The 16,108-nt window shown below is 40.2% G+C and overlaps 1 protein-coding gene across 2 annotated transcripts in view; it reads right to left on the reverse strand.

The window, feature by feature from the left end:
* Positions 1 to 16,108, reverse strand: part of LOC108432137 (probable G-protein coupled receptor 153) — a 63,210-nt gene that overhangs the window by 36,350 nt on the left and 10,752 nt on the right. For both annotated transcript variants that reach the window (XM_017705782.2, XM_017705783.2), the window contains exon 2: positions 952 to 1,480. In XM_017705782.2, coding sequence (XP_017561271.1) covers positions 952 to 1,304 — 353 coding nt within the window. In that variant the 5' untranslated portion in view covers positions 1,305 to 1,480. The remainder of the gene's footprint in view (positions 1 to 951; positions 1,481 to 16,108) is intronic.

Below are 16,108 nucleotides of genomic sequence, written 5' to 3' on the forward strand. Positions count from 1 at the left end.
CAGTTTTTTTGTGTGTTTATGAAAACTACCAAATTTACACATTTGCGCCTATTCAACCTGTAACAGTTTGCCTCCACCCATTCAAACTGAAGTTATATGGAGTGTTTCAGCTTGAACTGCTTTTTGAATGAGGCACAATACAGGACAGTCAATCAACTATTTTACATATAGCAGTCTTAAAGGCACAGCCACAGCCTGATTCATTCTAAGGGATAAAGAGAGGTTGGAAAACAGTCATGTAAAAATGAATTATGACTGCTTTTATATACACATCCACACAGGTGTCATAAACAGACCGTAAGAGAAAAAAAATGTAGGAAATGGGCCATTTAAGACAAACATCGGGTCAGTAAGGTCCAAACATCTAAGACCACTTTGAAATCCAGGATTGTTTTAATTTAGACTCTCAGGTGGATTTGATCTACTTATTAGGGGCTTTTCTCACTGATGGTGATCAGAGTCCATGCCAGCTCAGATCTATACTGTCACTAACACAAAAGGGAGTTAAAGATATTCTGAAATTTCAAAGATTCTACTGTTCATTTACATTGCTTTGTTCACAATATCATTTGTAATGAAAAACTTTGTATTTAATTAGATATTGTATGTTGCTGTTTGTTTGCTGATAGACTACACCTGAAGCAAGAGGAAAATGAAATTTTCTGTATTTGCTTAAGGCTGAAAAATGTTTGTTTACACTGACTATAGCAGAGGAGCCATGATCCCTCCTATAACAGCTCATAACAGAAGAGAATAACTGTTCTTCACAAATAAAGAATCTAAAAAATGTAATCTTAAAAAAAAAATCAATCAGCACAAACTCTGAAATCAATGTAAACAAACTTAGCTTTGCAAATCAATCTCCAAGACAACAGTTACCAGCTCAGCTGCCACCATGGCAACCACCGCAAGCCAGAAGCAAAGACCAGCATGAGCATCTTTAATAATCACCTGTAATTGACAGGCCAGCGCACCATCCACATGCGGTGGTAGGACAACGAGGTGACGGAGAAGCAGGTGACCAGGGTGAGGGTGTAGAAGGTGGAGACGAACACCTTGCAGAGGCCTTCGTTCCATTCGTAGCTGGAGTGCTGGCGCCGGAGCTGGATGACGCAGTACATGGTGATGGGGATGCCCATGTTGAGGATGTGCGTGCCGGCCAGTGTGCAGATGAGGAACTCCAGCGGCTTCCACTTCTTCTGCTTGGCGCTCACGCTCAGGATGCCCCAGGCGTTGGCCAGGATGGACACACCCGAGCACACCAGCCAGGCCAGCGCATTGGTGCTGATGACCTCATCCTTCATGGTGCAGGAGCCTGCAGATGGCGGTGATGGCGGCAGGGGGTGGGAAGGCAAAAGGAAAAGGAGCAGTGGGCGTGGCAGCGGGCAGAGCTTGGCACCGGGCCAGAGGGGGCATTCCTACTGGGACGGGCGGGCCTTCTCCTGGACTGGTCAGATGGAAAGGGGCAGGGTCAAATCATCTACAAGAGAAAGAAGGCATTTGTAGGAGGACCACAATTATGGAACAATATAGCAATCAGTGTTTGAATGATTCTAAACAAAATCTTGGTAATTTGTAACAAAACTGCTTAACTCCAAAATGTCTTTAACAAGATCAATTTTAAAAATGCAGATAGCATTTTCATAAGGTTACAATAAGTTGTAAGGTCTTTGTCTGCTAAGCTAAAACATATCTTTCAAGCCTGCCTACCAATTAAGACATGGCTATATGAATCTAAGTACACTGAAGGGGATTCGTTAAATTTCATCATATTATAATCATTAAGACGTAAAGTCATTCATCAGTGGTTTGATATGAAATTATCCATTCTAAATAAACGTATAAGGTTCTTCACAGCCAAGGTCACATTAACTTGTGGTTGTATTTTGTTTATTTAGTTAATTATTTTATTTACTGTCCAAAAAATTGGTAGAATACTGGTACATTTGAAAAAGATATTTTTTCCTTGTGAATTATTTTGCATTAGAATGCCCTGCGTGTACGTCTCTGCCATGAATGTATTTGAAAAAATGTTCTACATCAAAGCTTTATCATCAAAACCATTATAAAACAATGTCCAAGGCTGCAGGCAAGGTACTCAAACCCATTTTATGAAATAACTTTCTGCAAGTCATTACACTTAATCACCACCAATGTGAACAATGCTGACTTTTATTCAACCTTAATTCTCACACTTCTTGTACTTGTGCTAAGTATTTTTACATTTATTAAATGCACCTTCCTTCATATCATACTATTTAATATTATGGAAGACTACTTTGGTGATACTTTTAAAGTATAAGAAGTGCTATGTAACAAACAAGGCTGAGCTGAGTTAAGGTGAGGTGTGTAATGGCTGGATGGAGGTTCCAGTGCTGGGAGGAGGAAGAGGAGGAGGAGGAGGAGGAGGAGGAGGAAGGGGACCAAGTCAAGCCAGTGTGCTTGAGGAATCCTCTGATGAAGGGGACGCAAATGCCAGATGGAAAGAAGGAAAGGTGGGAAGGGATGCAGGAAGAGCTGAAGATGGGAAGATGGAATGAAAGCTGAAGGGAGGTGGAGGAGAGAGGATTAAAGGAAAAAAGAAGAGAGAGATGCCTGAGCCAGAGGGAAGCTGAGGACAGGAGAAAGATGTAGGAGGGATTGGAGAAAGAGGGGGACTGAAGGCAGCGAGACATAAAGAAAAATAAAGCAAGAAATATGAGAGCCAAATGAGTCCCACTGCTGGAGCATTAACGAATTCAAACTTTGAATTTCGTTACGCCAACAAATTAACTACTGCCTCCAGCTTGCTGGGCTTAGTAGATGTGGAGAAGTCCATTTTTATTCTTGTTTCTCATGTAGCTACACTTCTCTGCATTTGTCCTCTACTTTTTTCTTTTATATTGGGGCTGAGCACAAGCACTTATTTCACAGTAATAAGCCTCTAGGACTTAAATGTAACTGGTTCTGTGCTCATTGTTCTTTTGTGCTCACCGTTTACTGTAATGCCTAACTTTATAGCTTTTCTTGCTACTTTTGATGGTATTCTTGGGGGGGAAAGTAGAAAAAAAAAGCCTTACTAATGAAAAGAAGCAATGAAATGAGGCAGCGCCCTGAGGCCTTTTCTGCGAGTCTGTGACAACTAATAGAGACACATGGTCAGAGAGGCCTTTTCCGCTAGTGTGTGACAGCTAATTGAGACACATGGTCAGCATGCTGTAATGGAGTCATGGCAAGACAAGTGGGTGACAAGTTAGAGGCAAAGTGTCAGCTATCTAGAAAACCGAAGTCTGGACAAGCCTAATCACAGGCTGGTATAGTGGAACCAAAAAGTCTGAGCTACAGACTTCCAGCTACAGCAACTTACTTTATAATGACTGGCTTGAATTAAGCATTTTAAAATTATTTAGGCAGATGCACTACAGTCTGCTCAAATGCTGATACCCAGAAGACAACCGTAGTGCTTTTCCAAAAGAAAGGAATTCTTATTCCTATGCTGAAATGCAGAGAGGCTGAGGGCATTAAAGCTGTGAGAAGCCACAACTCCAACAAATATTTTGGTTCTGTTGTTTTTAGCAAGTAATTGTACCTCATTTAGATTACAGAACCATTCTGGATACCTATTGTACTTGTTTCCCTCAATATATACTACAACTAAGCTATATAAGCTCCCTCTGCTTTTGGGTAGCAACTTGGTTTCCTTCAATTTTCAATCCTCAATCAAATTTGGAGGCAGTCGTGGGCTGGTGGTTAGGGAACTGGCCCAATGACCGGAAGGTTGCTGGTTCGATCCCCAGTGCCGACGGTCCATGACTGAGGTATCCTTGAGCAAGACGCCTAACCCCCAATTGCTCCCCAGGCTGCCCACTGCTCTGGGCAAGTGTGCTCACAGTCCCCTAGTGTGTGTGTATTCACTAGTGTGCATGTTTCACTGGTGTTTCACTTCACAGATGGGTTAAATGCAGAATCTGCAGAATGCCAGCGTGGCTGCATATTTTCATTCAAATCAGGCAGATGAACAACATTTGTTTATTCCATTAGTCTCAGTCTTCAAACAACTGATCATGTGTTCTTGTGCTTTATTGGAACAAAAACTGCAGCCACAATGGAACAGATTGGACACAGCTGATATAGGACAACATAGATGGTCCCACTTGTCATTGAAATATTTACTATTTCAGTATTTTCAATACTCTTTATAACATGCCCTTGCCACACAACTCCACAACCTAAGTTAAACAAGTGGACACTCGCAGGACAATGGGAGGAGCAAACAATGAGGAGCAGATTTTTCAATAGGAAAATGTGAGCCAATGAGCTAGCTAAACAAACTTTTTTTTAAAAGTCCAAACATAACAAACAAAAACATATAACTGCCTTGTCTGGCTTAAGCGTCAGTCTTAGCATGAGAACTGTTTGTGCAATGCCTGTGTCATAAAGCCCAGTTTGTTGTAGTTTTTGAAATATTAAGTATTTTAAGGTAACTTTTGCTTTGGCTTACACAGTTGTACAGTATTATTTTCAGCTTTGAAAAGGAAATTGCATCAGATTGCAATGATTTCTCTGCAAGTTTGGCTGCTGAAATCCACATTTATGCTTCTTGATTCCTTGCATCTCCAAGGGTTCATCTTCCAAGCTTCACATGACTTATTCAATGCAACAGCCCTTAAGGTGATGCTTGGAATTTTCCCCAGGGGAAATGGTGAGACATGACTTTACTGTACAGAGCTTGGAGCCTCTGCTAAAAAAATTATTTCCATGCAGGTCTAAGTTGGTTTATGCTGGTTTAGTGTTGGTCTGGTGCTGGTTTAGCTGGTCACCCACAGCATGGTCATGCTGGTTGACCAGAATACCAGCATCCAAAACAGCATATCATCGCTGCCTAAAAGATAAAGACGAATATCTTTCTTTCTGATTTTCACCTTTCTGTATCATTCAAGCACACCAGCTATCTTTCATATTGTGAGAACATTTCATGGCGAATGGACCAAAAGAAACCCTCCAAAACTGCTTGAAATAAAACTTTTTACATTAAATGACATAATAATAGTTAAGAACATGTTTGTCTCCTCCATTTTGGAAATACTTGTTTTTCTTTGGAAAGAGATGATATGCTGATTTTGCTGGTGACCAGCTATGCTGATCAAGGTAGTTTTTTTCCAGCAGGGAGGCCAGGTAGCCAAGATAATATCATTGGCCAACACAGGCATCTGTTAACTAACATAACAGAAATGGCAGTTAAAGTTCTCCTTCAAGCGTTTTGAGGTGTTTACTCAGCTGACCTGACTAAACTGGTGTAAAGGTAGTGGGTAAAGAATGAAGGATCTCAAGCTGAACATTACTTTCTTGAGCTTTTATCTGCTCCAAGTCAACTTTCCCTAATTAGCATGTTAGTAACCTACATTTTAAATTATGTCAAAATAAACACAAAGTTGTAGACTCAAGAAGATTAGATGCATGACACTTCTGCTCAAGTGCAGCCCTCAACACAGGTGTGAGATGTGTTACAGGCGACAGAGCAGAGGAAACCACTACAAATCATTAGCAGACACAGAAACCCAGTGACTCAATACATGCAGTCAGACTGTCAGCTAATTCACAGCCATCTTCATTTAAATGGGACAATAACGTATGTTAAACACGCTGCCTATATGTGTCATCCACAGCGTTGTCTTCTAAAAAAAACACACAGCAAGACAGCAAAGCAGCAGCCCATCTGCTCCCATGTGCCAACAAAGCAGCGCTGAGCAAAATATGATAATCAGCCTGATATTGTTCCCTCTAGAGCAGCTTGGAGCCGGAGAAGAAAGGATAGTGATGGTTGGTTATTGTGTTTCACAAAGCAGCCATATCCTTAAATGGTCCATTTCACTGTCAGGTTGACATTAAGTTTTGTATACAAGGAACGACGGGCAGATCTTCGCTTTTCACAATGTTACAGAATCCCTAGAACGAGCTACAGCAACGCTTTCTGAGAACTGATATTTCACAGGCAAGAAAGGGCTTCAGAAAGAGCATCATGACTGAATGGCATCTTACAGATAGACACATAGCACTGACTGTACCTGAATATACATCCTGACCACTAATTATAGCAGTCAGTATTTGTCCAAGAGAGCTGTTTCGGTCAGTCTCATATAATCGTTTCGTTACTAATAAAATGTAACTGCATTTGAGAGGGGAATGTGATTTTTTGTTTACAAAGCATTAGCATAGTGGCAACAACAAGCAACCATGTGACATAGACGAGTATAATTTTATCTAAGACTATTATGGAGATGACCAATTTGTAGTTACATTAAAGTGCCGACTGTAGGTCCTCTGACTAATCTATCATGTAATTTATTTGGTCTTCTGAAGCCAAACTGACACTGACTGGTGCTCAAGTTGAAATGCTTCATATAGCAGAACAGTTCAGTTTCAGTTTATAATATAGCTAGGTTTGAACATGCTGTTGGCTGTTTGTTCACACAAAGACAATTTATTTAGTATAAATTTACTGCACAGATAAGCAAACAAATAACATGTCACCAAGTTGTGACAGTGAAGGCTAGCACATTCTTCACCCAAGTCACAGAGCTCCACTATATCTTTTAGGACTGCAGCTAACGCAACACCAATGGACAGTGAAAACTGCATAAAGGAGAACTAAGACCGCTCTTTTTCAGAAAACTTAAGAGCTGAATTTCAGATTACAAGTGACAGGACCCAATGAAGTGGAGCCGATTCCACACAATAATTTGGATTTCAAAAGGTATCTAGCAAAAATAAAGAGCACAATGTTGATTATATTTAACCTTAGTAAGGAAATTTCTCCCTGGGACATGCAGCAGTAGTAGTGTGGTCACTGTACTGAACTGTACTGGTGAAGAGGGACCTGAGCCATAAGGCAAAGCTCTCTGTTTACCAGACAGTCTACACCAACCCTTACCTATGGTCATGAGTTTTGGGTAATGACTGAAAGATCAAGCAGTGGAAATGAGCTTTCTTCATAGGGTGGTGGGCTCACTCGACTTGACAGGTCTGAGACATCCAGGAAAAGCTCAAAGAAAAGCCACTCCTCCACAATTGAGAGGAGCCAGTTGAGGTGGTTTGGGATGATCAGGATGCCTCCTGTTGAAGGTTTACCATGCATGGCCTACTGGGACAAGACCCCCAAGGTCATCATAAGACCCACTGGAGGGATTATATTTACAAGTTGGCCTGGGAGCAGCTGAGGGTCACCTGGAATGAGCTAGAGGAAGTTCTAGGGGACAGAGTCGTCGGGGATTCTCTGCTTCCCCTACTGCTACTGTGAACCTAGCTGGACCAAGTGATTTAAGATGATGATGGTGATGGTGATGATACAGGAAATGTGGAGAGCTGACTAACGGGGGCTGGCTGAGTTGTACTTGATTCTCCTCTCTTAGCTCCTTCAGGGGGAAGATGTTTTAGAATTTACAATGTTGTTTGTTTTTTTCGGTTACAAATTTTACACTGTACTTTGTTTTCCATTGTGTCTGAAGTAAAATACAGCTGGACTATCAATGAGTTTGTTGCGAAAGGACGCATTTTTATGTAGACTGTCTAGGTAGTGACATCAGAATATCTCACACTGCACACAGGTATGGGCAAACTTGACTGTCTCTGTGCAGAATCAAGTACTAAGACCTGGAGTCCACTCAATTCTCCAAAGCCTGGAATTAAGGGATCATTTCTTTTTGGGGTAAGCTTCCAGCTCTGAGGAGATTGCTAACTTCTAATACTTTTGAGTCAGCTAACAGGCGCCCTTGTTGACTAGCATCGTGCTGTGCGATGTTGGAAGAGGGAGTGTCAACTTACCCACCCAGAGAGAGCGAGGCCAATTATGCTCTCTTGGACTCCTTTTTAACACTTCTTAATGAATTGTTGCCATGCTTGTTGACATAACAACTAAGGTAACACACAACACAACACAGAAAACAACCTATGTAGCACAGATGTTTCATAGTCCAGCACAGCACTTAATGGCACTTCACCTTTTTCACTGGTATCCCAACAGCATTAAAGCTTCAACCTAGGGAAGCAGGCATGATATGGCTACCACGTAAACATGACTGCCTGTGTTGGGACTGTAAACGCTTGACATTCTGAGAAAGAAGGGGAAACTTGCCTTTGGGTAACTCTTATTACTGATCAACAGTATTTAACTGCATGCAACTCCAATAGAAAGCCCTTCCTGTTCAGTCTGTCAGAAGGCCTCAAAAGACAATGGACACTAATCCTCTAATGGTTTTGTTCTTTTTGTCAGCAAGTGAACACTAATTTGGCTTCAGTGACTGCTTACTGTGGCTCTAAGTGACTCCGTTACGTTTTCCAGGAAATAATCAAAAATGTACTGGTTTTCTGAAAGGCATATGACTGCCTGTCTTTCAGTGGTCTTAAAATTTCTATAGTTAATGTAAGATGATGTAAAAGCTAGTGCTCAGACTACTTGAACCAGGGTGGTTGATTGCTCTAGGACCTCAGAGTGAGAAAGCAGAGGTAAGCGATCTAGCTGAATTCTCCAGCCTAAATTAGAAAGATGGCCTTGGGTTGAGGTAGCATAAATTGGCCATTCTCTACTATTTGCAAGTAATAAATCTACAGTCCTCACAGACTGTAAACTGACTGTAAACTCAGATAACATTGCTTTTTTTATAGTTTTATGGTTACACACACACCACACACACATTTTCTAAGCTGCTTCTCTGTCAGGGTCAAGGGGGGGGGTATGCGGGGGGGTGTGCTGGAGCCTATCCCAGCGGTCATCGGGCGGAAGGCAAGATACACCCTGGACAGGTCGCCAGTCCATCGCAGGGCAGTTTTATGGTTAGAATAAAACAAATTTGTCCAGTGGGGGTGGCTGCTAGAGGGAAACCTTTTTAATTGCCTCTTAACTTTGTTTAATTTGCAAAGCAAGGTCAGGAGATTTGGCCCAACATGGTTAGCAAGCAAGAGAAGAATGAACAAATATTTATACAGTAAGAAAGATAGGAGTACACAATTTTAACCAGTTATAGACTGTGGATAATATATACATGCATGAGAACAAATGCAAGTTCAGACGTAGCTCAAAGCTTTTGCCATTACCCATGATTTAGAATGGTGTTTACTGAGAGTACATGAGGACATTAATGAAAACCTCAGTTAGTCATATAACAAAGAGGGTTTGAAATAAGTTAGCTATGGCCTTTTTAGTTTTTCCACAGTTTTCTGACAGATATTTGGCATAAAATACCTGCCCACTAGCTATTACAGCTGAGCAAATGACAAATATCCCTTTCAGGCCAGCAGCTGTGAACCTTTTCCTCGGCAATTAGCAGAATGCTAATCAACAAGTTAGACAAGTTCAGTAGGCGTTTATTTGCCCCCTAAAACAGATGCCCATATTATATATAAAACTGTTCTAAAAATCATCCCCAACCCCTTAAAAAAACTCTGACTGGGTAGTCTGTTTGCAGTCTACCTCACTTTCATTGTTTTGGAAGAAGTTCCACATAGAACAAAAATTCTAAGACATTGTTTTAAATGAAGGCCAGCAAATTCCAGTACTGCTCACCTTCATTGAGCACCACTCAGTATCTCTCTATTACTGCATTCAGCTTACTTCTCAGTACAGAAAGCCACAGTTGCACAAACATGTAACCTGAAATTTTACATAGAAAGATCTAAATCTAAAGTCTTAAAGATAAAAATACTAATTTTAATGGTCTACTGCTTCAGCTAACATTACTATCCTAGTCACTTTCTAACTTATTTCACCTTTTAGCTCGAAAAGAGTTTAAAGAGCTGATTGGCTGATCCCAAATGTGATTTTCATCAATTACCTGATGTTGGTTTTGTTATTTCATGAAACCTAAAATGAGCCTCAGCTTGATTCTTATTCACACTTCTTATGCGGTATAGCTGTGCTTTACCTGTATCTGTTGTGCAGCACAATGTGGTGTAAGATGCTAGATCTATACTACCTTCTGGTAAAGGACAATAAATGACATTAGAAATAAGCAAAATTGCTTATTAAACATTCTAATTTACGACTAGATTTTCATGGCTATTTGAAAATGACTCATCCTTAATATGATCCAGTGATCCCACTAGACAATAAATTCATAAAAAAACGAAGAAAAAGCAATTATCCCAACAGAAACAATAAAAAACAGAATATTAGACAGCAGGATAAAACAGCTGAAGCTAGGAAAGTGAAGAAAGGTGGTGAAATGCTATTCAAACATTAAATGCCAGGCCTAATAGCACATGTAAACCATTAACCACACAATACAGGTAAGACGTAACTACTAAGATGTTAGATTTTAACCTCTGGGTGAGTGAACAGTCCTTTGATTCACTCTTCATACGCTATACTTAAGCTAACTACTCAGCACTGGTGCTCACTGATGTGATGACCTTTCAGACAGACCTTTTTTACTCAGTGGAACCTTCTCTTACTCTGGTAAATAAGCTTCTTTTAGACTTATAATACCTGAAAACATATCCTAGCAGGCCCAGTAGTATTCCAACGATTGATCTGTTATTATATTATGAATTCATTGTCATTAAACTGCAGTCAGTTCAAGATATTCCATATTACTGACCTTATTCCAAATCACCGACCCAGAAGCTATTGAAATGTCACCTCAATTTCAAATTCCACCTTTGTGCTTATCTGGAAATTCAGGATAAATAAAACATGATTGACAGCCCCTGGGAAATGCATTTCTCAAGCTGGAATGCTCTGATTCTGATTGTGATGTGACTCAGGCACTGCACTCGTCATGCACTATCAAGATAATGAGTTAATCACAGTTAAAGCAGACCTTTGACTGCAGGGAACTGAAAGTTTTCATTTGTACCAACCTCATACGTGGAGTGGAATACAGAAGCAGATCCAAAACTCAAATAAGTGAGCTTTGGGAGAAAGCCCACATCTGAAACTCTACCTCCATGCTTTCCAACTTTATCCCTGTGACAAACTTTTCGCACCTCCATCTACCTGTTCTCTCTATTTATTTCTGTTTTCTGATGTCTACCAGTCTATTAAAGGGACAACGGTGACACAGTAATACATCTTGGGTCCCTGCGCTCAAAGCTTCACAGAGCACCAACAGACATACACCCACAAACCATTCACATCATGTTCTGTGGTTCACTGTTAACCTTTTTGTCAGCATAGTCTCTCTATAGCTCTGGTTTATGGAAAATGCAATGATAGCAGATATCTTGCAATGATGCCACTTCTCTGACTTTGTTTTTCTTCTTCATTTACTTCTCATTCACCGACTAGGCGTCAGACTGTGGTATCAGTGGTTATACCCACCTAGCCTCTCAAGCCAGACTTGTGATTACTATCAGAGAGTGTGGTATCTCTTCTGGTATGACTCCCTCTGACATGCAAAATGACCAGCCACAAACATGCCACTGCCACAAATGCCACAAATCAAACAGTATGCCTGTTGGCAAACTCACAAAACATCTAGTTTATTGAATGCTTTAAAACAAAACTCTTAAAGGTGGCAGCTCTTTCAATCTAGTGCCTCTGTCTTTCTCTAAAAGGATCACTTGTCATGATGTGAAGAGCAGGTAACTTCTACAGGTGACTAGTTTGACAAAAATTTGTTTCCCATTGGACAGATTAAAAAAAAAAAAAAAACAGTGCACAGAAGTACGTGAGCACAAATGTGTGGACAGTCAGTGTGTGACTGACAAAACATCAATACTTGTGGCTATCTTTGCACGCAGTAAAGATCAGATGATCTGGGTACATAAGTGGGAGGAGCATCTGAGGTCAAGCCTAACAGCAGCCAAACTTATAACTATGCGGGCTGTGTCTGACTTAAAATTCTACACAGGCCAAGAGCCCCTTAGTGTCTCACTCTTGAGAATTTGGCATGCAGGCCCAGCAGCAACGTCTGGCCTTCCAGTGTAAAGCATAAGCCGTCCAAAACTCCCCAATCACTCCTCACAAACCTCTACAGACTGAACGTGTAGTCTTCACTCACAAAATCTTGTGAAACAGCTCAGGCCCAGCGGTAGATCAAGCATAACCAGGGGACATTTCAGGGTCAAAACTCTTCCTTTAGGGGAAGAAAGTCACTGGAACGACCAGTCTGGGTTTGTTAGCTCAGTCTCACCTTTTCAAGGACTCTAATGCGACAACTAACATAGTCAATGCTCCTCTCACCTCTTTCCTTTTCAATCTGCTGATACTTCTCCCTTTAGAAGCTGACAGAATGTGAAGGTGCAGTATCGAAACCAACACCTCAGAAAGAATATAGAAAGAATTTTTGTGTTGCTTTCAACATATTTTTAATATCCATTGCCATTTAAGGTAAACATAATAACCTACTACACGTGACAGTGTGCATTAGCTTCATTCCACTGTCACATAAAAAGAATGTTAACTTCACTACTTGATAAAGTAGCACAATATCGGTTCGACTTTAACAGTTCATGACATCATCAAGTGTTAACAGTTGTTTATAAAAACAGTCATAAAATATTAAGGTACTTAAACTGTAAAGCATTCTTGTATGAATATTTCATGTCTACATGGGTGTTAGTTTGTGAAGTCCATGTGATCCAACTGGTGGAGCTCTCTGCACAGGTGGAGGAGGTCTTCAGGGGCTCTGGACTAAAAAGTTTGATTAGGTGTAAAATTTAAATTTCTATGTAATTAATGTTGTAGCAATATGAAGACGGGAAATGTTTACCAGACTAAAAATCTCTGTTCTAATCTTTCCATGCGGCATACAAAGTATGCATGTGTGTAGTTAATCAGTTGATATATGGTTTGTTTATACCGTTTTCTGTTGTATACATTTTTAACTAACCATAGACTAGAATGATTGTACAAAGACAACAGTTAAAGCTGCACTGTGTATGTTTTGGGCACTTGTAGACCTCTCTGGTGGTAATCTGTAATTACATTAAACACAGAGGAACATTTTGTAACATCATTTGTGCTTTGGAACCCTTCCCTAAGCAGATGAATCTTATGATTGTGAGTGCCCTGAAAAGCATTTAAAGAGAACTGAAGGATGTGTGTTCTGAGGATGTAAATGAATGGTCAACTATTATCATCATATCTTCATCAGTACAACGTAGATTTTGTGATATTAATATGTAAAGATCTATGATGTGGTCTGAATAACTCTTGTGAAACCCGAGCCGACGCCTCTGACTTTTTAAAATCATTATTTCGGGCCTTACAGGGTGACAGAGACAATATTTTAGACTGTTTCTTTCCTCCTGCCTCAGTAATGCTACTCCATTCAATTTCAACAAAAACATCTTACAGAGCGCAGCTTTAAATCAAGTTGAAGAAATAAAAAACAGCACACAAAAGAGAACAAAAGAACAGCAATGTGCACAACATCAGCACTTCACATTATCACAATGCTCATTAATGCAGCCCATAGCTACACAGGGCCCAGAAATTTGTGGTTCTGCTAACAAATAACTGACATAACCTTCTATTTTAATATCACACTGAATAATGAATCACATCCAGGTTGTGGAAACATCTCTAAAAACCTCTGCTTCTTTTTTAGAGCCTTGCCAGAAACTCCCTTTAACGTGCCCTGAAAAGCTCCTCTCACCTCAGCCACAAAAACACTCCTCTCACCTCAGCCACAAAAACACTCCTCTCACCTCAGCCACAAAAACACTCCTCTTACCTCAGCCTTCCTTTTCAATCCGCTGAAACTTCTCCCATCGGCACCATACAGAACTCGAAGGTGCAGTATCAAAACCAACACCTCACACAGAATAGAGAATGACAGCAGGGTCCAGATCAGATACACAAATCAGTCATTCAGCTGAGGCACGGGGCTTTGAACAATGAGGAAAAAAAATAACCTTGGGTGAGTCAGAGATGGATTTTCATTGTATTGTCTATTGTAGTGCACTTATCAAATGTCTATAGCCTGGCTATTTCACAACTCTTTTTACTGAGCTCGAATGACTAATTGCACATACTTTATGGGAACTGGTAATGTTTTTGTCATCATGCTGTTTTCAGAGTGTTCACATCTTCAAAAAAAAAAAAATGACTGAATCTGATATGTGGCTTACCACAAAAAATCCCTTGCGGTTAAAGTGTGCCACGATGCAATACGCTGCCAAGTCTGACCTATTGAGATGGTTCGGGTACTTGTTAAGCAAACAAAACGAATGTAGGGTGCAGTTGTTAGACAACATGCTAGCTGTAATCCTGAGAGTAGAATTTAAATGAAGGAGCCTGCATGGGTGTTGCATAAGAGCGGAATTAGATTAGATACCCTCCCACTCTTTATCCATGAGTAATGCACTGGTTTTGCAAATCAGACCTCTTCGCAAGCGGCAGCGCTCGAACTGGGGGGCTACATGCATCCGCACTTCCAAGAATTCAAAAAGCCTCAAGATTGTGGGACAAATGACTTTGTGCGCATGTACTGCAGTTTTGCTATTAGTATGTAAATTGGATGCATGTGAAAAAGCATGTGGAAAACATCCAACAACGTGACTGTGATCTGACTCAGAACATGTGTTTGTGTATGTGTGTGTGTGTTTGTGTATGTATGTGTGTGTGTGTGTGTGTGTGTGTGTGTGTGTGTGTGTGTGTGTGTGTGTGTGTAAACCTGATCCTGGTTGGGGGCGGTGCTTTGAATAGGCCTGCCCATAATATAACTTTTAACACTAAATTGATAAATGCAATGAGCTCATGTGTTTTGGGTGGATGTGAGGCAGCAGATGAACGTATTAGCAAAGCAAAAACGGCCAATCCGAACTCAACTTCTAACTTTTTACCCTGTTAAGCCTTAAATCGTTTCAAAGATAAAATTCTCCTCATTCCTTAATCAAAATGTAGTGAGTTTTGCTGGCCACTAAAATGCTCATGCATTAGAAGACGTTTGTTTTCAGAAACCCATTTATAAGAAAACCTTCTTTATTAACAGAACTGTTAAAAAAACACATTGCAGGGAAATTTCAAACAAATCAAGACTTCTAGTAAAGAAGGAAACATTATGACTTTTGATTCATAATGACTTTGAAGCTTGTTTCACCGTTAAAAAGTCTAACAAGCGCATCTCATTTTGGCCCTAAACAAGGTTAACTGCTAACCTTTGACAGGCTTGCACAATCAGTTGTATTTCATATTAAAATGCTCTGTAGCTGTAGATTGAGTGAAGATTGAAGACTTTCCAATGTAATGGGTAAATCCTTGATTGAGTAAGTGATTTTGTGAGTGATTGTTACGTGATTGGTCAGTTTCACACAAAATGTAGATGGACACACAAATACACCAATTACACACGGTACAAAGGCACATGACCAGCCCCTCTTTATAGCCTCACAACTCTGGATGTGAGTCACATTTGATCTTGCAACAAGTGACTCTACAGATTCAGGTTAAAAGCTCTTATCAATAACTCTGGCTAGTATTTTTATATAACATTTCACATACTGCACTGTACTAAATACAATTACACAGGATTAATTATGCTGTCTTTTTATAAAGCAGGAAGCATTTACATTCAGATAGCATACTCTGTATCAAGATAACAAAACTGATCATGATAAAGAAAACAATATTGTCATAATCCCACCTCTAGTAGGAAGCACATCAGCATGTGTCGGGTTTTTTGTTTATATTTCTCTTAAAAGCTACTTAATGCCTATAAAACATCTTCAAAAAGAAGATGCCATGAACTTCACAAACTTTTCATCATGCACTACTGTTGCTCTGAAAGGACTGTTTGTTTGGTTACCAGTGGTAAAACCACTTGTACAGCAGTAGATGTGTGGATAGCAATCAGAAAGGAACTGACAGATTCCTGATAGTTGTGGCCAGATTAGCATGCAAAGGATGAGAGACTATGGTGATTAAGACTGTAAACCAACCTTACCATATTAACCACATTAGTATGTGTGAGAATTACAGCTGTGGTACTGAATGTCTACTAGCTTTCCAACCATTGGGAACCATAAATAGTCCTGACTGGTAAACCCCTTTTCTGCAGACCCTCTTGTGGCCATTCTGCCAGTGGAATGGAGGCAAATTTTTCCCTATAACTTTGCTATTAAATTGAGTAGGACACTGTTGGCTCCCTGTTTGTGCAGTGTTGTCACTCCTTGTTGAGGTGCTAGTGAG

The sequence above is a fragment of the Pygocentrus nattereri genome, chromosome 29, assembly GCF_015220715.1.
Source record: "Pygocentrus nattereri isolate fPygNat1 chromosome 29, fPygNat1.pri, whole genome shotgun sequence".
NCBI lineage: Eukaryota > Metazoa > Chordata > Actinopteri > Characiformes > Serrasalmidae > Pygocentrus > Pygocentrus nattereri.